The sequence below is a fragment of the Gambusia affinis genome, linkage group LG05 (genome assembly GCF_019740435.1).
Source record: "Gambusia affinis linkage group LG05, SWU_Gaff_1.0, whole genome shotgun sequence".
NCBI lineage: Eukaryota > Metazoa > Chordata > Actinopteri > Cyprinodontiformes > Poeciliidae > Gambusia > Gambusia affinis.
Window position 1 is genome coordinate 13,517,344 of NC_057872.1, and position 23,058 is coordinate 13,540,401.

General features: G+C 40.0%; 1 protein-coding gene across 2 annotated transcripts; it reads right to left on the reverse strand.

The window, feature by feature from the left end:
- Positions 1–2,110: 2,110 nt before the first annotated feature.
- Positions 2,111–23,058, reverse strand: znf1035 (zinc finger protein 1035). 2 transcript variants are annotated; one of them, XM_044117444.1, is made up of 5 exons: positions 22,539–23,058; positions 13,531–13,585; positions 12,152–12,235; positions 11,685–11,742; positions 2,111–11,598 (listed from the first exon to the last, which is right to left on the reverse strand). In XM_044117444.1, the coding sequence occupies exon 5, from the start codon at positions 11,555–11,557 to the stop codon at positions 2,855–2,857; it is 8,703 nt and encodes a 2,900-aa protein (XP_043973379.1). In that variant the 5' UTR covers positions 11,558–11,598; positions 11,685–11,742; positions 12,152–12,235; positions 13,531–13,585; positions 22,539–23,058; the 3' UTR covers positions 2,111–2,854. The 2 variants fall into 2 exon arrangements, with proteins under 2 accessions (XP_043973379.1, XP_043973378.1); XM_044117443.1 differs by lacking the exon at positions 12,152–12,235.

The following is a 23,058-nucleotide window of genomic DNA, read 5'->3' on the forward strand; positions in this document are numbered from 1 at the left end:
CCCTTGACAATTGGTTGAAAAAAATCACAACCAATTGTCTGGGTCTTCTTCAATTAGTGGTGGCAATGAATCATACTAGAGTGTGTTTTTGGGAAGCTTAGGTGGATCAGGGGAATTTAGTTTGGGCAATGCCTTGACAACTTTCCATTTTGGTCATCTTTTTATGCCAACAGACACCATTCTATGCAGATCTCCAGCGGTCACAAAGCAAGAATCAAGGTTCACCCTGGACAGGTTGCCACTGATGGGACAACATAGAGACATAGGACAAACAGTCATGCACATACACACTCATAAGGAATTTGAAGAGACCCACCAGGCAAGCATTTATTTACTATGTCTCATTTGGCTCATTTGAAAACAGCGAGGGTTACACTTTTAGTATTAAAAAGTAATAGCAGTAAAAGTGGTATTTGTTAGAGAAATTCCATCATTTTCTTTCAATTGATTTTATATTTTAAACATATCTTTGGTGAACAATATTGCATAATACTATAACAGGACTATTACATTAAACTGTTACACTGAAAATAAATGGGCAGTTGCTCAGCAAAATAAAAATGTTTAAATTTTACTGTGGTAATTTTGACTCCAGGTATTTAGTGAAATACTGACATAAATAAAGTAAGCAGATATTTAAAACTTAATGATGCTTTACTACCATTATTAACCCAACGGATTTATTTAACTGCATGAATGTATTTTCCCTCACAATATTAGTATTTTATTATTACAATACAGCTGGCATTTTAAACCAACTCAAAGCAGTTTTGTTTAATATTTTTCAAGGCTTTAAGGAAGAAAGAGTTCTATTATTATGATATTGGTCTAACTTAACCCACATATCCAGATTGTAAAAAGAAAACAGTTCCATTACCATTGCTTAGATTGTAAGGGAAAAATTGACAAATAGCTTAACACTTTTTGATTTACAGTTATGTTCATAATAACATTGTGTTTAAAAAGGTGAATAAACTTCACAATTTTTTGCTGGTGTGTTTGGGGACACTGTCTTGTTGAAACACCCATTTCAAGGGAATTTCTTCTTCAGCATGCAGCAACATGACTTCTTCCCGCATTCTGGTGTACTCAAATTGATCCATGATCCCCGGTATGTGATAAATAGGACCAACAACATGGTACAAGAAACATCCCCATATCATGATGCTTGCACCATCATGCTTCACCACCTTCACTGTGTACTGTGGATTAAATCCAGTGTTTGCCGGACATCTGACAAACTGTCTATGGCCCTGAGACCCAAAGATAATAATCTCACTCATCAGTCCACAAAATATTATGCCGCTTCTTTTAAGACATCAGTGTGTTCTTTGGCAAATTTTAACTGCTTTAGCATGTGTACATTTTTAAAAACAATAGGACTTTACAAGGGGTTCTTGCTGGTAGCTTGGCTTCACGTAGATGTGGTCTAATTGTCGCAGTAAATCTTAGCTATTCTTTGATCCGTCTGGAGCTGATCATTGGCTGAGCCTTTGCCATTTTGGTTATTATCCAATCCATTCAAATAGTCGATTTTCTTCTTCCCCACCTTTCTAGTTTTGGCTGCCATTTTAAAGTGATGTAATTTCTACACTTCATTATGGGTTTCCCCTATTTTATTAATTTCTTAAAGAGCGCTCTTCTTCTGTACAGTTTCTCTTGAATTACCCATTTTACTATGTTTTTCCAAGTACAAATGCATGTCAGTTGCCTTGATCCTTAAATAAGGTCCACCCGTTTAACACCTATTTTTCATATAATCAATGACCTCACTAATTGAACATGCCCCTTTTAGCAAATGATTCAGTTTCACAGAACTGAATCATCAGTAAAGGTTTTCTATACCTAGTGATGTGGGACTCCTATTAGAGAACTAAAGTAAACCATTTTATGATTTACCGTACTAAACTTTGCTAGTTGTTTGAAAGTTGTATTTGTTTATATAGAATTACATTTCAGCGGATTTATATCCCTCAAATTCCCATTTTTCTGTAGAATGACTACTTCATACGAGCCTTTACATATTTAATGATATTATGCTGATGAGGCACACATATCAGACTAGTTACCTTTAAAAAAATCTTTAAGCAGATATTAAAACATACTTTTCATTTGGGCCACATCTATGTAACAACTAATAAAAACAAACTACCCACATCACTTGTATTTTTACTTTTTCTGCACATCCAAATGCCTCTAAGTCCCATCAGAATCGTTCTGTTACATCAAATTATTAGGGTTATTAGCAAAAAAGAGGACAGAGACACAAACCAGACCTACAAATGGACTTTAGAATTGAATTTACTGCATCAACTAATTTTTTTTAGAAAAAAAAAAAAGTATCAGGTGGTGAAAATAATATTCCATTAAAGCATCTTTTCAGTGTCTGTACAAGACTTTTTCACATTATCAAAAAAGAAACAACTGGTAAAAGGCATACAAGAAATAAACAGAAAATTACAAAATCATATTGTACAGGTATCGTAATAACATAGGAAGGGGGATCGAAGGAATAAAATAACCAATTTTATAAGTATGTAAATCCAAATTTACATACTGTGAATCAAATATGCTAAACGTAAAAATTTAGGTTGTTAACCAAGACATATTGGTTAATATTTATTCTCTTAAACAATAGTTCAACAATTTTAACAAATTTACAAACACTGTCTCTGAAACTAAGACGTTTATCTAAATAGATGTTCTGACATACTGACAAAAGTCAAGTGCTTCATGAACACGCAACAGGTAAGGTCCAAAGAGTTGGAAGAACACATAAGTAAGGCATGAAGGGGACCATAAAATACCTTGAGTTAATTACAGAAGATAAGGTGCATGTGATGACCTGGAACCATTACTCAGAGGGTGCAGCGTGAGAATGCTGATGTTCTTCCAGCAGGTGAGGAAAAGCAAAAGCTTTGTCACATTCTGTGCATTCGTAGACGACCTCACCAACATGGCTTTCCTGATGCTGTCTAAGGAGTGACCGTTTGCTGAATGACTTGTAGCACATGTCACAACGGTACTCTCCAGCTTCTTTTTCAGCGTGCAGTCTCATGTGGTTAGATAAATCCTGGGCTGTGTAAAACCTGGCTCGACACTGGACACACTTGAAAGTCTTGTCCAAGTCGGCTGTCGTGGTGGCACGCTCTTTAGTACCATGTTGTCTAAGCTGGTGCTTTCTGAGATATCGTTTCTTGGCAAAGGTCTTTCCACAGGTCTCACATTTGAACTCCTTCCATTTGTTGGTGTGTTGATTGTTTTGATGCTCCAGGAGGCTGCTTTTAGAAGAGAACTGCATTGTGCACTCATGGCACTTGTACAGGTCCTCTCCAGTAACATCCACTTCCTCTTCGTCCCATGCAGCCTGATGAGGTGAACTTGCGTCAGCTGGATCAAAGGTTGTGTTCTCTACTTCTTTCTGGTCTTGCAAGGCACATAGATGGTTGCAAAGAGCCTCTTTCCCCAGAAAGATTCCACTGCACAGTGAACATTCATATTCAGCGGGTGTTGTAGGGTGAAGCAGTTCTTGTCCTTCAAGCTCACCTTCAGTGGCGTTGCATTCAGCCTTTTCCGTTTCAAGTGCACAATCAGGATGCGTTGGAAAATGATGGATCAGTTCAGTGGCACTGGCAAAACATTGGTGGCAAACTGGACATATGAGCCCATCTGATGAGTCTTGTACTTGAACATCTCTGGTTGCTGTGCCATCATGGGTTTCAAGATGACGGAGAAAGTGTTGAGATGAGGAAAAGCTACTGTTGCACTGATTGCACGGATATTCTCGATCAGACCATGACTGCTGATGGGTGTTCCGGTGCTTCTTCAGGTGAGATGCATGAAGAAAATGTTTATTGCACTCTGTACAAATGTAGTGTCGCTCTTCAGCTTCCAAGCAGCCATGCTCTGAGAGTTCTTCTGGATCTCTGAAGCGCTCATTGCAGATGCCACAGCGGTACCTGAACTCTGTGCCATGTCCAAATTCACTTTTAGATTGTTTATGCTCTCCCTTTGAATATGAAGGTGAAGCACTGTCACCTAATACTGAGTGGGTCTTCCGATGCTCGGCTCTGCTGCTCTTGCACTGGAAAATCTTATTGCAGATATCGCATGGAAAGCTCTCTTCGCGGTGGGTGGACATATGCTCTGCTAGTTGTGTGGGTCCAGCAAAGCCGAGGTCACATTTGGAACAACGGAATGGACGGCTCCTCCCATGAGAGTGCTTATGGGTCCGTAACGCAAAGAGCGTAACAAATCCTCTGCCGCATGTCTGACATTGAAACTCAGACTTATGCATACGCTGATGCTGCTGAAGCTGGGATGCCTGGAAGAAACATTTACCACATTCTGCACATTCATGTGGCTTTTTGCCCAGATGACACAACTGGTGATCCTCAAGACTTTCAGATGTTGGGAATGTCTTCCCACACACATGGCATGGGAAATAAGGGGCAGAGTCAGAGTCGCTGTCACTGCCAAGGTTTTGATCTTCATCACTGTCACCATTGGTACTTACATGACTGCTAGACTGCTGGTCAGCACCTCCCCTTTGCAGATTTGCACTCCTAATGTTGCCAATTTCTTTTGGATGCCATTTTTTATAGTGCCTATACAGCGACCTTTTGGATGCGTAAACTTTATTGCAGCACTGGCAGTGAAATATCTCATCAGCATGCTCTCCACTGTAATGTTCACATAAGGCTAGCCTTGTCAAAAACCGTTGCTCACACAATTTGCAGGAAAAGGGTTTATTACTCTGATGACTTGCATTGTGATTTTCAAGCTCAGACAGCGTGCTAAAGATCTTGGTGCAAAGGGAACAGAAGTACTTTTGGTGGGCCATATGTAGTTTCATGTGTCTTCTCAGGTTTCCTTGATTAGAGAACCTCCGACCACACTTGGAACATTTATTCGATCTTCTCTCTTGTTCCTCCCTTCCATGGTCTTCGAGGTGACTTATGAGCAATAACCCATCAGTGAAGCTTTTTTCGCATTCGGAACATTGGTATTGTACAGTTTTCTTTTCGGCACTGGAGCTGGTACTGCTGTCCTGATTTCCATAAGAGCTTTGTGTCGATTCATCCTCTGGCTCTTCCTTGCAGGAGACATTAGTTGTTGTTGTTGCTGCTGTTCTGAAATTATCTTTGGACTTGGAGACAAATGCATCAGTCTCTGCTTTAACAGGAATGTCCAGGTATTGGGTGACATTTCTACATTTTCTGTTGTGATTGCGTAGTTGAGTCTTGTTCCAGAAGCCTCTTTTGCAGTACTTACAGCTGTATGGTGTTTTTGTTGCATGTGCACGCTGATGACCAATTAGTCCTGCTCTGTTACTAAAACACATGTTACACTTCTGGCAGACAAACTGATCTGAGGTGTCAGACATTAGAGCTACTTCTGGTTTGGACAATACACCAGCATAATTACTGGATGCTTTTCCATAACTTTCATCCACAGGCTCTTCTTTAATTTTTGGGATACTGGATAGAAGTTGTTGCAGTGGAGCGGCTGACATGGGCTGAGCATCCGTTTCCAGCTTGTGTGTACTTAAGAAATGCTCTTGGAGTTGCGAAAACAGCAAGAATCGTGAACTGCAGTATGCACATGAAAAGCCTTTTGGTGGACCCTGAGGGGATGCCTGCTTGTTTTTAGAAACGTTCGGTGAGCTTGGGATTAGAATGCAAGTTTTTTTGTGGTGGTCAAGTTGTTTTTCAGAGAAAAACCCACCACACCTGTCACAGAGAACACCGCTCGGCCGAGTTGCGTCCTTGCACTTGGGATAATGACGTACAAGATAATCACTTCTAATAAATTTCTCTCCACAATGCTCACACGAATATGGTCTCTCCCCCGTGTGTAACCGTGTGTGCACATTTAATTGCCAGCTGTTTTTGAAAGCACGGGGGCAGTAGCTGCATACAAACTTCAAGTCTTTGTTAAATAAAGGATGAATTTTCACCAAAATCTTTTTCCTTATGCCAACTAGTTGTTTGGCAATACTGTCAGTTGATTGATTATTTTGCTGCAGTGAAGTATGCGATTCATTTCTTGATTTTCTGCATCTTTTCACCCTTTGGTGCTGTTTCAGAGTTTTTTCGTGAGAAAAGGCTGAACCGCATTGTGAACACTTGAATTTCTTTACAGTGTGGAACATAGTATTGTGTCTGGACAGTCTCCTCTCAGTTGGGAAGCTTTTCAAGCAAACCTTGCATTCAAAACTCTCCTGCTCACTAAGAGGCCTCAGGTAACATTTACTTTGCCAACCTTTTCCAATATCTTCCAGACTGATTTTGGGGATTCTCACCTCTAGCCGTGTCTTTCTACTTTTGCACAGAGCCTGGTGCACTTTAAGATGGTCATATCGTGAAAAGCAGCTGTCACAGGCTTTGCAACGATACGGCTTCACCTCATTATGCGTCAGAATGTGATGCCTCAGGCTTCGTGCTTTCACAAACGTCTTGGTGCAGAATTTGCATTTCAACTCAACTTCACCCTCTGATGGGAATTTTTGCGATGCCATAGCTGCCTCAGCATTCATTTTGAGTTTTGGCTGAGATGTTTCTGACCCACCGTCACAAAAGGCTTCATGATTTATACACAGAGTTTGATTCTTGAATCTTTGGTTACAGTGCATACATTTGAAGGGTTGTACACCAGTATGTGTAACACTGTGTCGAAGTAAAAGTGATCTGTACCTGAATCGCTTTGGGCAGTAGGAGCACTTAAGCTTGAACAGGTTCTTTGCATTGGAGTTTGAAGGTGTTTGTTGGCTTTTCTGACTCACTTGGAGTGAGTTTGATTCAAAACTTTCATTAGTTGATTGATAAGCAGAGGAGCTCTCTTCGGTTACGACGCAAAGCAACTTGTGACGAGAGATCATGTTTACGCCATAGTACTGACTGCATTTTCTACACTTACGGAGTGACCTATTCTCGTGGGCAATTAGATGCATTTGTAAACGGATTTTTTTACAAAACCTTCGGGGACAAATTGTACAACCATATTGTTTTCTTATCAGATTACTAGTGTCTGCTACTTTAGGGCGGCTGTTTTTTGGAGGTGCGCAAGTCTCTGAGTGAATTTTGAGGTATATCGATTTATAAAACTGTCTTCCACAGTTGACACAGGAAAAAGGCTTGTCCCCAGTGTGCTTATCCATGTGACGTATCAGAGAATGATGACTTGTAAACTTATTCTTGCAGTATGGACACTGATTTAAAGAAGATTTGGAAATGTGTGTGAGGGAGTGTGTTCTTAGTATTTGTGCATCATCAAATGTTTCTTTGCACAACGAACATCGGAACAGCTGGTGGCTTTTCTTCTCTTTGACATATTCCGAGGATTGTTGTTGTTTCATAAGAGTTTTCCCTTCAGATTTCTGTATGGATTTGTCTTTATTTTTGTGTGTCTGGAGATGCCTAAACAGATATACCGGATACTGAAACTTCGCCGGGCACTCTGGGCATGGAAGCATTCCCTTTTTCTCTTTAGGGTGGGAGCTTCGGTGCTGGATCAAATCTCCAATTGTAGGTAGAATCTTTCTGCAAACTGTGCATTGTATCCTCTTCTGGTGGACAACTCTGTGACTTATCAGATGTGTAAGCTTCTTAAATCCCTTTCGACACTCCAGACAGCGGTATGGTCTTTCGCCACGATGATTGCGTTCATGTTTCTTTAGTGTCGACAGAACATGAAAATATAGTCCACAAAAGCGACAGGTCAAAGTAGGTTTTGGGCAGTCTTTTGCAATGTCTGGCTCACTGGTGCTCTCTTTGGTCACCGAGTCATCTGGAGAGGATGGTTTGGGCATGACAGATTTCCTATACTTGATTATTTTGCCAGTGTGCTTGAATAACTCATGTTTTTTCATGTGTCTATACTTTCCAGAGGGATGGCAAAAAATTGCTGGACAGTGATTGCATTTGTACCGAATGGGGGGCATTCCTGGGGGTACCTGCTGTTTTGCTTCTCCCCCCTTCTCTTGTGTTATATGTACAGATTCTTTTGAGCTTGGTCTCTGCTCATTTTCCATCCCAGACGTTTGACGTAATCGCACCCTCTCCCTTGAGAGGCGATTAATGGTTTCTCGCAGGCAGGTTAGTTTAATATGTCTATATCTGTTGGATGTTGCTGTGAAGGCAGCCTTGCACAAGGGACAGACATATTTATCACCAACTTTCTTCTTGCCTCCATATATTGCATTTCGGATGCAGAAACGTAAATGCCGTGCCCTGTTGTAGGAATACTTGAAAAGTCGTGGACATAGAGGACATTTATATAACGAACTAGTCTCATGTGTGTAGGACAAGGAAGCCACGTTTTTCCTTTTGTGCACGTTGTAGATGTGCCTTTTGATCTTTCTCTTAGTAGTAAAACACTTGCCACAAAAATGACAGATATTCGTTTTGGAGATGTCAAGAAGCTTGACATAACATTGGGTCATGCTTTTATATGAAGTGTTTTTAGCCTGGTTTTTCGGGGTTGGTTTGGGGGTTTTTACAACAACAGGGTCTGTCTTCTTAGCTAACAGAGATTGCTTGCACCTCCCAGGAACTTTTCTGTGATGATTCAAAGCACTAGACTGTGAAAAATACACACCACACCCAACGCACCTATAAGGTGTTCGTCCGGTGTGATGACGCATATGCCTGACGTAGTTAACTTTTTGGGAAAATAAGAGTCCGCACCTACTGCACTTGTGCCGACCACAGTTTTTCTTCTTCTGTGAGATGACCTCACTACACAAATGGTCTTTGTCTTGTTCATTTTTCAACACATAAACATTACATGTCTTGCAAAATTGATAACTTGGCATTGGATGACAACAGTAGTGGTGCTCAATTAGATTATCTACACTGCTGGCTGTGTGTAGGCAATCCGCACAATTGTAGGTGTTACTTATATCTGTTGACTCCATGTTCATCAATACAACAACAGGGTGCATGAAGGGTCTCATATGCATGGAAGAAGTCAGTTGAGGTGCTGGCGGCTTCAACTGGTCCATTAGATCCTCATCAGGTCTCTTCCCTAGTGCTTCAAGAAGCACTAGGGATGAGTCTTCATCGCCACATGAAGACTCATCTCCAGAGAGAGGCTCCCCATACAACAAACTTGCTTCTGACAAGGAGAAATCCAACTTCTCAAATGAGTCCTTTGCATCTTCAGGAAAATTTAAATCATGTTCAGCTTGTTCTTGGGTTGTAAAACTGTCATTTATTGAATTGTGGGGATCTGGGAAGAAGGCTGAATTTGTATTCTCCTCTTGACTTTTTGACTTCTCTTCTGACAGTGAATTGACATTAAATCCTGCATCGGGTTGTAAACAAGACTTTAAATCACTGAAATCTCGTGTGTTACTTTCAGTTTTCAAAGCTCTGGTTATACATTCTGGACCTGTATAGGAGATAGTTTTTGTGCTCTCAACTGGACTTGTCCATTTCTCTGAATGATTTGGAAGCAGATCTGTGTTCAAGACATTAGGGTGCAAGAGCTCTGAACGATTAATGATGTCATTATCATTAGATGCAGTGTCATGAATGGGACTGGGACTAGATTCTGGATTTGAAGGTGAATTTGGAGCTTCCTGGTCTAGTGGGTCTCTCATTGCGTCATCACTATACATGTCTGTGTCTGAACTATTTTCATTTAAAGGGAATTCTAAATTTCTGACAATATCAATAGTATCAGCAAAGATAGCGTCACTTGTGACAGTGGGACTAGAACCTTGACTTGGAGAATTTGGTACAATCTTCAATGATGGCCTTTCATTTTCAGGGACTCCATGCAACTTTGTGTCCAAATCACCTTGCTTTAGTGGGGATTCTGTATGACCTTCCACACAGTAGTGGTTTTTGTCACCAAGGTCATCAAAAATGTAGTCAGTTAGGTTAGGGGTACAACCATCTTGGGAGAAAATTGGGGTTGTTTTTTCTGATGGGCTCTTCTTTTCTATTTCTACAGTAGGAGCAACGTCAGTACATGGAGATGAAGGTTGTAAGGCGGGAGCTGCATGAATGCTGTCATTGATAGCAGTGGGGCCACAACAATCTGGAACTTGGGAATTCATGGTTGACTTTGCTGTATTTGTAGCACCTTTGTGTGTTTGGAGATGCTCATCTGTACCTGAACTATGTGATGACATCACATCACTGGCTACATCTTTCTTTTTACAGTCAATCATCTCTTCATTAGACTGGCACCTCATATCACCTGGCTTGCAACAATCTACATCTGGAGAAAGAGCTGACTTTTTCTCCACTGCTGAATTTGAAAGTTGTTCATCTTTCTGTTTCTCTTGACAAATATTTGTACCTGCATTGGAGTCACTTGAATGACCATCAGTCACCCCACCAAGACTTTCACAGAATTGTGATTCAGGTAATTGCAAACTGAACTCTAAGTCAGGATTGTTGCTACTTGAGATGCTTTCACTTTGCTCATCACCATTCCCATCTAAAGAACTTGCTTCATTCAGAGTCAGTGGGTAAGATGCATCCTTCTGGACTCCTCCTTCATGTTGGTCAGTTTCTATTAGTTCATCTTCACCATTAGTGGAAACTGGATTTAATGTTTTTTCATTAAAAAGTTCCTCATTCAATGAGTCAGATTTTCCCCAAAGGCTTCCTAAGGCCTGACTTTTTTGCAGCATGTTGTCATTTACAACTGTGTCTTGATCACCAGTTGAGTCAGTTAAGCTTAGAGTCTCATCCTCCTTGTCCACTAGATGCTGACGATTTCCATCGCCAGAACATTTTTCAGTCATCTGGAAGTCTGAATATACAGCTTTTGCAAGATCTCTGTCCACGTCAGTCTTTTGTCTTTGATGATGATAAACATTTCCACCGCATTCACTTGCTTTTGTTCCCGCTTCAGAAGAGGTAGCAGAAGAGTGATTATGTTCCCTGTAACCTTTGCCTGAAAATGAACTTGTCTCTGACATATTAGGACACAGTCTTTGATTCTGTGAATTTCGATTTCCAGCAGGAGGGTATAGGTGTTTTGTTGAACTTTCATTTGAAACAATGTCCGTTTTTGGTCGAGGAAAAAAATTTATTTGAGTGAATTTGCACGAAGGCCTTGCTTCCCTTGCATCAGTGTCAGAGTAGTTGTTTGCAGCAGAAGAGTTCCCACGGTATGACATGTTCCGCTTGTCTCGATCTTGCTTAGGATAATGAAAATCTGGTGCAAATGATGAATGATAGGATCCCGATGTTGAAAACTGGTTTGAAGAATAATTGGGAAAATCTCTGTTCCTACATCTTTGTGGGTAATCCCTTCCCATTTGTTGTCTGTCAGTTTGCCATTGTCTTTCATAGTACCTATTATAGGCACAGTCTGATCTTGGAGTTTCAAAACTGTTATTTCTGCAATAGTTTGCATTGAAGTTTGTGTGTGGTACAGGGACTTCTCGTGAGCCCCCTGTACTGGAGAAGTCATGATGTCCAGTGAAGTTTCCTACATGCTGGGACAGAGGTCTACCCGAATCCCCCGTCCTCCTTCGAGGATCTGATGGACGAGGTGGAATGTTTGGGAAGTACGAATTCCAGCCATGAGCCATTCTCTAGCGGGACCAGGAGAAATCGTTTTTTGCATCCAATTCTGAGAGAGAGAGACAAGAGAAAAACAAATGTTTTAATAAAATCTATAACAACCAATCTCCTGCAGCAGAAAGAATATTTGTTCACCTCTATTTCGACAAAGAAGCACCATCCCAGGTTATCGGAGCCTCATCTGGTAGGAAGCCTGCATTAAAACATGTAGGAATATTTGTTAATACTCCATGTCTCTTCAAAGTCATAGAGTATAACTGTTAAAATGAGTATTTAACACATCACCAATTTTCTAAGTAACCGTGTACTTTACATGAAAAATTCACTAATTTTTAGCAAACACTCTTTCCAGTGCCCAAACGCTTAGAAATCAAACCGGAGATGTCAATAAATTAAATACAACAAAGGGGAAAAACTACTCAAATTAACCAGTAGTTAAAAAGCAAACCTGCCTCTTGGTGCAAAATAACATCCGTGTGCTCGGTCAAACCTAAGGTTTTTTTTTTTAAAAGGCATCTCATTACAATACACAGTCAGCATCTCATGACTTGCATAACCAATGAGCTTTCTCAACAACATTGCGCTCTTATTTTCAAACATACTGAGTTCGTTGGTCACAGAAGAATTTCTAAACTTCTGAGGGTTCCAGGTAGCACTGTCGGGGTCCAAGATTTTCTGAAAGAGGACTGAAAAGAATTTTCAGATCTCCAAGAACTAAAGACCCATTGTGGAAAGCTTGAGAAAGATCTGGAATTAACTAGTAAACTTGTTCCATAGAAAACTAACTCGTACTACATGGTTTGTTTACCTGGTCACTTGCATATTTTTAAAGTTTGCCGAACAATATTTAAACAGCGTGTGATATTTCGACAACATAATCTGTCCAGATGAAACCAAAATTTTAATTGAATTGACATTTTGGCAGTTTGTGTTTAAGACAAATTAAGTATCTGGGCATTTTTTAGGCAATTATAACACCCAGATAGAGGGTGAACTGTGAGTAATGTAATTTACATGTAATGTAAATGTAGGCTTCAACCTCAACTAACAATAATAACTATTATTATTATATGGATTACTACAGCAATCCATGCAATAAACATATTTTATGGATTTCAGAGCTTTATTTAAATTGTAGGCACGACTAGTGCACAAAGTAGTGCACCCTGAGATCCCTCTGCCTTAATTTGTCCAGACAAAGCACTGTGTAGCCCTTTACAACACTCAGTAGCCCTCCTCAGCTCTTGCTACACGTGATGGGATGAATAAATCTTGATTACAACTCAAAACCACAACCATTCATACACTGCAAATGGAAACACGCTGAAATTGGATAGAGCCGAACGAGACCTATACCGACATGACAGAAATTTGATAATGCAGAAGGGGCTCAAGTTACACCATCTCACCCCCCAGAACCCTGCTGCTGTGTGGTACTGCATGTATTACACAGGGGTGGATGAATCCCCCATCTAGAACCGGCTAGCTCTCCTACTGGTCTAATCCCTTTCCAGTTTTCTGTTCGAATATTAATGGCATGAAATTAGGAATCCAGCAAACCAAGATGGTGCCTTTGCTGCCAAGAAGTTGGTCACAAACATGATTTAGAGCTACATCCCAACACTCAACTTGCATAGGCACTCACAATGTTTTGGTTGGCTGTTACCATGTGCTGGCTGGTGAATGCAGGTTTTTTTCCTCTAGTCCACAGATTGGACTAGAGGGTTTTTTGAGGTTAAGGCCAAGTTGGATCTGGTTTACACCAAGTCTGGATTTGTGAACTCCACATATTAAAATTAATTTTGGTAATAACACAATTTTATTGTTAAATAGGCCAACTTCTGTCCTTACTTCTGTTTCTTTCTGTCCGTTTATTCAAGGAACAATGCGTTCCTTATAACTAAACTAAATTCAAGACAATTTATGCATTAAACAAAACATATCTATAATACAAAGGAGCAAAAATACTCAAAAGTGTTACCTGATGGTAAGGCGTCTCCTGGTATGTGAATCTTGAGGAAGCTGGTCCTGATCATCTGCAAGAATAGTAAAAAGTTTGTTATTAGCAGGCTATGCATTCATAATATCAGTAAAACTACAGTTTTTTTTATTATTATTTTTTAGAAGTCAACAGATCCTGTTGCTTTTGGATGTCTGTGCACTATAGTGATTAGGGGCATATTGATTGCAGATTTCTGGTCGATTACGGATCATTAGAAAGCCTGAGCTGCAAATTCCAATTTTGGCCGCCACTTTTTTTTTTTTTTTTAAATGTTATTAAATACAACAAGAAGGTAGAAGGTTGATTATTGTTAATTGCAAACATGCAGACGTAACCTGGTGAGTGGGTCTATCAATCAAACCTCTCTCACGGCAAAGGAAAAAAAAGGACAGTGATATTTAGTTTTTAGACCTTTGCTGAGATAAATGGGACTGGTGGATAAGCTCAGCGTCACGTGCAAGTATCGGCCAATCACTGATCTTCCAACATTATATTGGTGCACCCCTAGTGGGGTATAATAAAACTACCCCTCTTGTTCTGACCGGCAAGAAAAGAACAAACAAGGAAATCAAAAATTCAGATAAGCTATGATACAGAGAACAGCTGGTTGCTTGTGAAAAAGCCGTTTCCACCATCACTAGTCGCTCATTCTTTCCAACAGCAGTCTCGGATATCCTGCAGCAGAATTTGGCACAGCACACCATGTTCAACGCTCCACAAATTCATACTGCAACACGGTGCAAAGTTCAAAGAGTCAAGCATAGGCACATGCAATTCAATTCAATAGGTTTAAAAGTACAGTGCTGCTGATTCTACTTTCTGTTTGTAATAAATTTTATTATGGTCAGCAAACATGATATATTAGCAATATATTGTCCAGCCCTTGTGGAAGTTTCGTCTGCACAGAACAAGGCTCTGTAAGTAGCAGAAAGGCCACCTGCCTGATAGCCACCAGCTTCCAGAGGATTGCAAACTACAACTGTGGCCTTTAGGGGTTTATCACCAACTTACTACTAACTTCTGTTGTTTAGGTCAGCACAAAGAATGCGCAAAACAGGACTTAAAAATATAGAAAAGGTTGGCAAATTTCTGAGTAAATAACTACCTGAAAGACTTTAGATTTCTGGGCATGCTGAAACAAAATTACTAACCACATTCCTTTTTTGCAATTAAAGTGACAGTCTCTTTTATTAGTACTGTAGCAAGAACATCAAAAATAATGTTACAATTCCTTAAATACAGGTGGTTAGATGAGGCAAAAGAAAAAAACAAAACACATAAGGCACCCGCTGACCAATTTATATGTGATGCAGTCAAAATCCTACAAGGTCACATTAACTGAACACAACCAATATAAATAAAACTATCTCGTGTGGTTCTGACTCTACCACAAAGGTGTTTGAAACTTTATGGTTCTGTGTGCTGTTCCAAACTAAGCATCCTGGAGAATTTAGAGGGTGTGGTGAAGAAATAGGGGGTGGGGGGAAACAAAACAAAACTTTGCCCAAAATAGTCTTTTTCCTAAACAGGAAGTTGAACCTCAATCATTTGAAACTCCAAGTACTTCCTTAAGAAATGAAGATTCCTCAACTTGTTTCCACAAAGAAGAAACGCTGTGCTAACTATCTTGTCCAGCATACAGACAAAAACAGAGAAGCTACAAAGTTGCTTACAACCCATTGCCTTAAATACAGGTGAACAGGAGAGACCTGTTTGATTAGTCTGTTGTAAAGCTAATTCACTGTCCACCCTGTTCTTGTTTTCACTCTGATAACTTAGTCATGCATGAAGCATAAATAGTACAAGTCTCAACAATGCTCTTCCCAATTTGTAAGACTTTACCTGTTTACACTGATTTGGTTCCAGCAGAAGCAAAGTTCTATGCTTTCATGAGTGTAAAAATCAAAGACTTAGGACAATTTACTCTTGAGATCCTTGAAAAATTGGATGATTGTAAAGTTGACCTGTAACTAGTTGACTCATTATTTTTGAGATATAGTAAAATTGATAATCCTAGCCAATTATTCTGGGTTCATTATGCAAAGAAGGCTGAGTCTCAGAGCACATGGCAACTTTTTAGGATTTACAGAGTCCTGGATGGTAAATGGCCCGCATTTGTAAAGCCATTTATCAAATCTGAGGCCTCCAAAGCCCTTTAAAGCACAAGGAGTCACTCCTCCATTCATATACACGTTGACAGTGCTAAGTAACATTGTAGCCTCAACTGTCTTAAGGAAGATCAACAAACGCAAGGTTGTCATTCAATCAGCGCCAGACTGACCAAGTTCAGACATTCCTCTCAAAAACTGCAAACCATAGGAGAGCATTAATATGAGAAGTTGATACATCCTTATAAGCTCTGGAGGTACTGTAGAGATCCATAGCTCAGGTGAAAAAACTGCAGCAAGGGCAACTGTTATTACTACACTTTATCAATCTGGAATTCATGAAAGAGTGAAAAGAGGAAAGATATTGCTGGAAAATAGGCAAAAAGTAAGTAAATAAGGGTCAAAGCAAACATGTGGAAGAAGCATCCCTCAATAGAGGAAAGCAATACCAAGCTGTTTGGCCTACATCCGAAATGCTGTGTGTGATAAAAAGACCAGCGCCCCTTCTCCAAGGGTGTGTGGCTTTCACCAGTTCAGTCAACCCTGTGCCAGATTTGTCTTCATTAGCAGATCCTGGGTCAAATTTCCCCATTTTTCATGACTTGATTTGATAAGCAGACTGCATTCCTTGAGTAGCACATGGTTTACGTCACAGCTGGAGTGAAGGCTGGACTTTGCAAGTTAAATAGTTTTTATTATGTTTGGTCAGCAATAAATTTCTATAAGACAATGAAATATTGATTATTTGACTCAGCCATGATAACATCCAGATGGAGGACGAGATATAACATCATTTTAGACTTTAATCTTCACTCCTTGACACTTATCTGTTTGTCTTTAAGATAAAATTATTTAAGTCCATCATGAGCACAACCTCAAAGTTCTCCAGCTGAGTGCTACTGCAAACGACAATATCAATGGGTCAACTGCAGCTACCGCGCGCTCACTCCACCCATGTTTTTACCTTTCTGCCCACATTATACTCTTTGCAAGAATCAAATCAGACACACACCGGCTAGAGTGAAACTTGTCAAGGGAGAAGGGGCCAATCACTCAATACTATGCATACGAATATAAAATGGCCCAGTCAAAGCTTAAATCTATGGCTTAGTTAAGAATCTCAGGAAATACTTGAAAATTGACTGTCATAGGAGCTTCAAATCTTCCTGAGCTTGAATCTTTGAGAGGAAGACTAGGAAAATCGTTCAGACTTCTTACAAAGGGCTGGTTGGTGACATTGTTAGCCTAGTTGCCTTGCAGCAAATCCTGTTTCATATTTTATTCCAGGGTTTTTTGTACAAAACTTGTATCTTCATCCCCAATTTACCTGGATTTTCTCCAGGTACTCTAGCTTCCTTCAACACTCAAAAGAAAAACATGCATACTATGTAACTGGTTGCTATGAATTCCCCTCATATGTGTGCTGTTGATCCTGTTTGTCCTGTCCAGGGTGTAGCCTGCCTTTTGGCCACTGAACACTGGACAGAGCTTGCAGGTCCACCACAACCCTGCGAGAATTAACCAGGTAAAAACAGATGGAAGTGCAAAGCTGGTGGAGACATGCCCCACAGACTTGTAGCTTTAATAACATTAAAACCTTCTACAAAGTAATATCTCAGGAGAGTCTGAACACAAATGCGTACAAATATTTCAGATATGTTAAAGATTTTAGCATTACCCCTTTCATTATTATGCTGATACGGTTGTTGATTTATTGAATTAAGTACATTGAAAAATATGATGATATGTGATTAAATGTGGAAGGGTTAAAGAGGTATGAAAACTTTTGGAAGACCTTCCCCTCAAAAAGCCACAACGTTGCTTGAGACAGTAATTCACACATTATGCCTACCACTGTCTGCTGAAGGAGGCACTTTAGACACACTCCATGCCCCTCAAAAAAACCCACAGAAAGGAAAAAAGGAAGAAAAAGAATCATCTATAGAATGCTGTGTGACTAGTGGGGATATCACAAGAACAGGTGGTCCAAATCAGGTGGGAACAGGTGAGCAGTGATGGTTAGAATGCTGGCAAGAGTGAGCACAAAATTACCATGCTTTGGACTTTGTAAGCCTCGATTATTCCCAGTGGAGCTGTAGTGCCGCCGTCGGCTACCATTTTGTTGTTTCCTTTTTCTGGGTAAAGTGCAACGGACTCAACGTATGAATTTCTTGTCCAAGTCATTCCAGTTACTGACCAACAGTTCTGGCAGCTTACTGCAAGAGCTTAAAACGTTTGGCGAGGGACTGCCTTTCTCCTCCCCTCCCCCATCTGGTGAAAGCACAAGGCTTTGGCATGTGAATCCTCCATCACAGGACAGAAAAATTGTAGAAAGACTTATCCTTAGGAACTGATTTGACCGACCATTTGGATGTCAGTGCTACCAACAGACTGGGTAGAACTGATGTTAGAGAACATTTGCATTTGTCAAACTATGCCTGTCTCAAAGCATAGCACACTAATTGATGGCAAAAACCCTGAGTCAGGAAGAATGCAATCCCTAGCTGCTTATTAGTAGTCTTTTTAGTGATTAAACTGAGGGTTAGGTTTCATCACCGTTACCTACATGGCTACCTATTTCAAAGTAATCTATTAGTAATATTACAGTAGTTCTTTGACCAATCAAAAAGAGAAAACATATAAGCAAGAAGGCTGTAATAGCTGCAACCACTGTATGGCCCTGTAGGTGTGGGAAAGGACAGCAGTCAAGACTTCTTTATATCATCTAAAGTAGAGGCAGGGGACAAAACCTACTTTCCGATGCATCGATTAATGAGACGCCATTTTCCTATTAAGTTAATCACCTAATTTAGACAGAAACAAATCATGGACCTCTAAAGCTCACAAGTGCCACATGTTGTCTTGAACACCAACCAGAAACACCAGAGCATGGCTGAGCAAGAAAAAACGCCCAATACGATGCACAATAAAGGAAAAATTAACAAAACCCTGCAAATACATCATATGCAGTCTGTGTGTAAACTTGGCAGAAAAGTTTGAGGAAAAATGACAAAAAACTCTTCCACTCAAGTTTACTGTGCTTCCCATTGTAAACCAAAGGACAATCAAACAACTCAGAAAATCAAACCTAATGCTCTTAGCGCTTATCTCAAAGGATTTGAAAACAACAATAGTCACTGAAATTCAGGAATTTAGCAATATAGGAATCCCAACACTATGTGACCAAAGTCACAAGATCACTAAGCTGGCAGTACAACTCTAACCTGTGATGCAAGGACAACCACTGCAATAAAATCCTAGGCAACTGCAACTATGCATTTTCTGATGTGTGCCCACCAATGTGTGGTGCTAAGATGGATTGAGACACTGATAAGGTGAAAGATTTTCAACTTGTTTAACCGTTAGTTCAATCAGTTGTCTATGAGTTTAGTGAAGATCTCCAAACATATATTTCAGAGGTGTTGGCACAGAATCTTTTTAAGCATGTGGTTTCATTTCGATTGTCAGTTTTTTCCCCCCCATTGAACTAAAGCAACTTTGATTCTTCATTATTACATATGCATAGAAGTTGGTAGTGAAATTGCCAAGTGCCTAAAGATTACCACCCTTTCATGTGATCGAGTGATCAAGGTCAGACAGTATTTCAACAAAAATATTCTGGAAACACTTGAACATGGGACAGATGAACAACAGAAATGGGTATGTTAGTCTTACTGATTTACAGCTCAAGTTTTGGTCGGCAATTTTCCAAAGTGTCTTGCCATCTGAGGAGTGGAGAAGTTGTTGTACTGGAGGAATCTTCTACATGTTTTAGGTACTGTAATACTTTTGTTCACACCTAATTATTCTTGCCAAAAATACTGTACTGTGCAGCAATGCCAGGTTTCCATAGAGTAGCATAGTGGCTTTGTTTAGTTACAGAAATATAAATTTCAGTATCATTTGTGTCATTGTACCTACAAAATATAATATCAGACCCCTGTTGCAACCTCACATATGAGGGCATTGTGGAAATTTATTGTTCAAAAACAAGGAACTACATATCCTAAAGCCTAACATGCTTAAAAAAAAAAAAACCTATTCTGAACTGCTCCCCATGCCCACAATTAACTCTGAGGGGAGCATCTGACTGCTCAACACATATTGCGCCGTTGATATGTTGTTGCTATGCAGCAATTCCCCTGTGTGATTTGTCATAACCAGAGCTTCGGCAATCTAGATTAATCCTGAATGCCCAGATACAGACATGTGACAGCAAATTTTCTGCTTCTGAAACTGTAAAGGTGCAACCTTTTCGATCAGAAAAAAAACCTTCAATATTGTACAAGACTGGAGTAATCCTCAAAGGTTGAGTACAATGGTACTCCAAGCAATAGCAGAATAAAGTTAGCCATGTCCATTCTCCCTGCAAAGGGATGTGTCTTAAGCACACAGGCTTAAGTACTGTGTACTTAAGTCTGCAGTACATAGTACTTCCAAGATTTATAATCATTAGGGACACTTGGACACTTAAACCGCTTCACCTGCTATAGGGGGTCAGAGATTCCTGGTAGAACCAGTGCATGGTAGCCTTGCCTCTGAAAGGCTGCCCCAGGGCAGTTTTAGCTACTATCCAAGTAGCTTACCACCATTGCTGGGAATGGGACACAGTCACATATGGACATTTTTTGCTGTTGTACAGACCTACGCATTAATGACGTGTGTTGAATACAAAGGATTTGATATGGCGTTGGGACCAACCTTTGCAGCTAAAACAGTTTCAACTGTTCTGAAAAGGTCTTCAACATGGTTTAGTGATTGAAGGAATATGTGACCATTCTTTTAGGAGGCACTTTTGTGAAGTGAGACATGCTGAATGAAAGCTTTAGCTTGCTCTCCCTGGTCTAACTCGTTCCAAAGGTTTGTCTTCAGCTTGAGGTCAAAATTCTGACCAGTCAAGTTTCTCTAAATATTACTTGCTCATGTCCTTATGGACTTTGCTTTATACACTAATGTGCAGTAACATTGGAACGGGTCATCTCCAGACCACAGGTGTCTCAAAAGGGGTGTCAAGTTCAGAATAATGCTAGGTCTTAGCTTTCTTCTGAATGTGGTGTTATAGATGTTTTGGTAGGCTTGCATTTGAACTATAGTCTGATAAAGAATGTAAATGGTGCAGAGATAGTCAAAGCTTGGCATAGAGCTTTCTAATACAATTATGCTTTAAACTTCTCCACAAATTGATCCCTTAACTGTCTCATTTGCTCCCTAGTCTTCATAGGGAGCTGATGTTTGTTCTACAGTGTTGTTTAACTATGTAGTCAGTCACCAATCCCAAGTTCCCTAAACCAGCTATATTCTGAATGTTTTTTGAAGTTTCCATGAAGCCACCTACCAAATTTAAATTAATATTATCTGATTTTTGCAGAACCCAAAATGACTCAAGTGTGCTGAAGCAGAGTCAAATATAAAATGTGCAAGACAGGGGGCCAAGCTTTGGGACCACTGCCTTTTTAAGCTATAGGAGTAAACAGCACAGCTGTATGTGGATGTACAAATACGGGTCCACACAGCTGGACCCAACTTAGAAATCTGGTCACAACTGAAAGCAACTTATTGCACTGAATCTCATTGAAGGTAACTAGAGTAAAAAGGATAATTTATGTACAACATTTTACAAAATAATGGGTTAAACAAGCTAGAGAGGTGATTATTTTTCCAAGGAACTCTTCCAAATAAAATAAACCTCAGCCGAGATTTACATATTGCTATCATCCCCGTATTATTCTAGGCTGCGCACACACACACACACACACACACACACACACAAAACATTTTTCCTTAGGAGCAACAAAACAGCCTGTAAGAATGACACTATGATCAGACAGGGAGTCAAAATAAATATCATCAATAAAAATAAAAACATCATGTGCAGCCATTATTATTGTCATGGAGAAGGGGTGTCTAAAACTCAGTTCAAATAACTATACTACACTATAGCTGCAAGCCAAAGTATTAATAATCATCAGAAAGAATATGAAAAAGATAGGAAAAAATAAGCTGTTGACATCTTTTTTTAACCACCATATATATTTGACAGTTTTTAACTTAAGTTATTCCTTTATTATTAGATTTACAGATGCTAGAATCTTAGGCATTTACATACACTTGGTAAGTAACAATATGCTCCAGATAAAAATAGAAACAGGACATAGCAACATTAAGACTAATACCTCAACAACAATTTAAAGTTTAATGTCAGTTTCTGCGTTTATCCTTGTAGAAGTGTATTGGAGGTTAAAATACTAAATTTTCTGCTTTAAGACCTTGTTCCGCAGAACTTTGAAAATTACTTCATTTGTGGGACAAATACTAAATAGGCATGACTTTTTTCCCGTTTCATTTATCTGCAACATGCCCTTATTCTGTGGCACACTTCGGGTAGTTATAAGACCTGATACATTCTATCACATAACTAATAGATTTAAACAAAAATGCAGCATTTGAGATGATTTACCAGGTAAATGTGTGTATCAGATCTGCGTCTTTGAGCTGACAATCATCCCCACCTTTGTGAATTTGAACTTAAAGTACGGCTTAAATTGGGAGGAAAAAAATATAGCACGTAATTTCAGCGATTGTGACCGTCTTGAAGAGCTGTGGTAGCTCCTAGCTTGAATGTTATGGTCAACTACTATAGCTTTAGTAGGTCTGCACAGAGGGCAGGAGGTTAAAATGCCACCAGTGTACTCCAGCCAGATTAATAAAACGCGCAGAACCACAGCAGAAGGGAGTTTTGTGACTCCGGCCACGTGTCTGACAATTTTTCAATGATGTTTGCAGCTGCTCAGATCAAAGCTAGCTTACTGACTAGCATGTTGCTAGCTAGCTAGCTAGCTGTAACACAGAGCAGCTAATAGCTTGTTTAGGAGCCCTTACCAGGTCGCAGATCCGCGATGATCTATATCCGTGCTGCCAGGTGTCCTTTGAGGTTTATCAGCTACAGCGCTTTGTGGAGAAACGATCGCGTATCACACGTAGCACTCCTTTCTCTTTATTTCTCAGGAATAAAAGAGAAACCACTTCACATACGTCTTTCTTCCTTCTTCCTCATTAAAACAGCCAGGAAACAATTTTCAACCTTTGTGGTCTCAGAGCCGATGCTGGACCTCTCAATCAGAAACCCTTGCGTGTTTTTCTCTTCGACGAGAGGCAACTTAACATGTAATTAGCCGGTCTGCGAAGGTAGCTCTAATTCCGCCTCCATTATCTCGATTTGCGTAGTTACGAACAATGAGCACGGACTTTTGCGTACGTTACACAATCATCTTCCAACAGCCAATAACAAGGCGCGGGGATTCCAAGAAAGCCCGCCCCCTAACGGTCTCCCGGCTCGGGGCTGGCTTCTGGGGCGGTTGCACGACTCCCCTTGGACTGGTGCACTGTGGTTCCCTCCCTG

Excerpts from the sequence above, each read along its gene's own strand:
- znf1035 (XM_044117443.1), bottom strand. The coding sequence starts at position 11,557 with ATGGCTCATGGCTGGAATTCGTACTTCCCAAACATTCCACCTCGTCCA.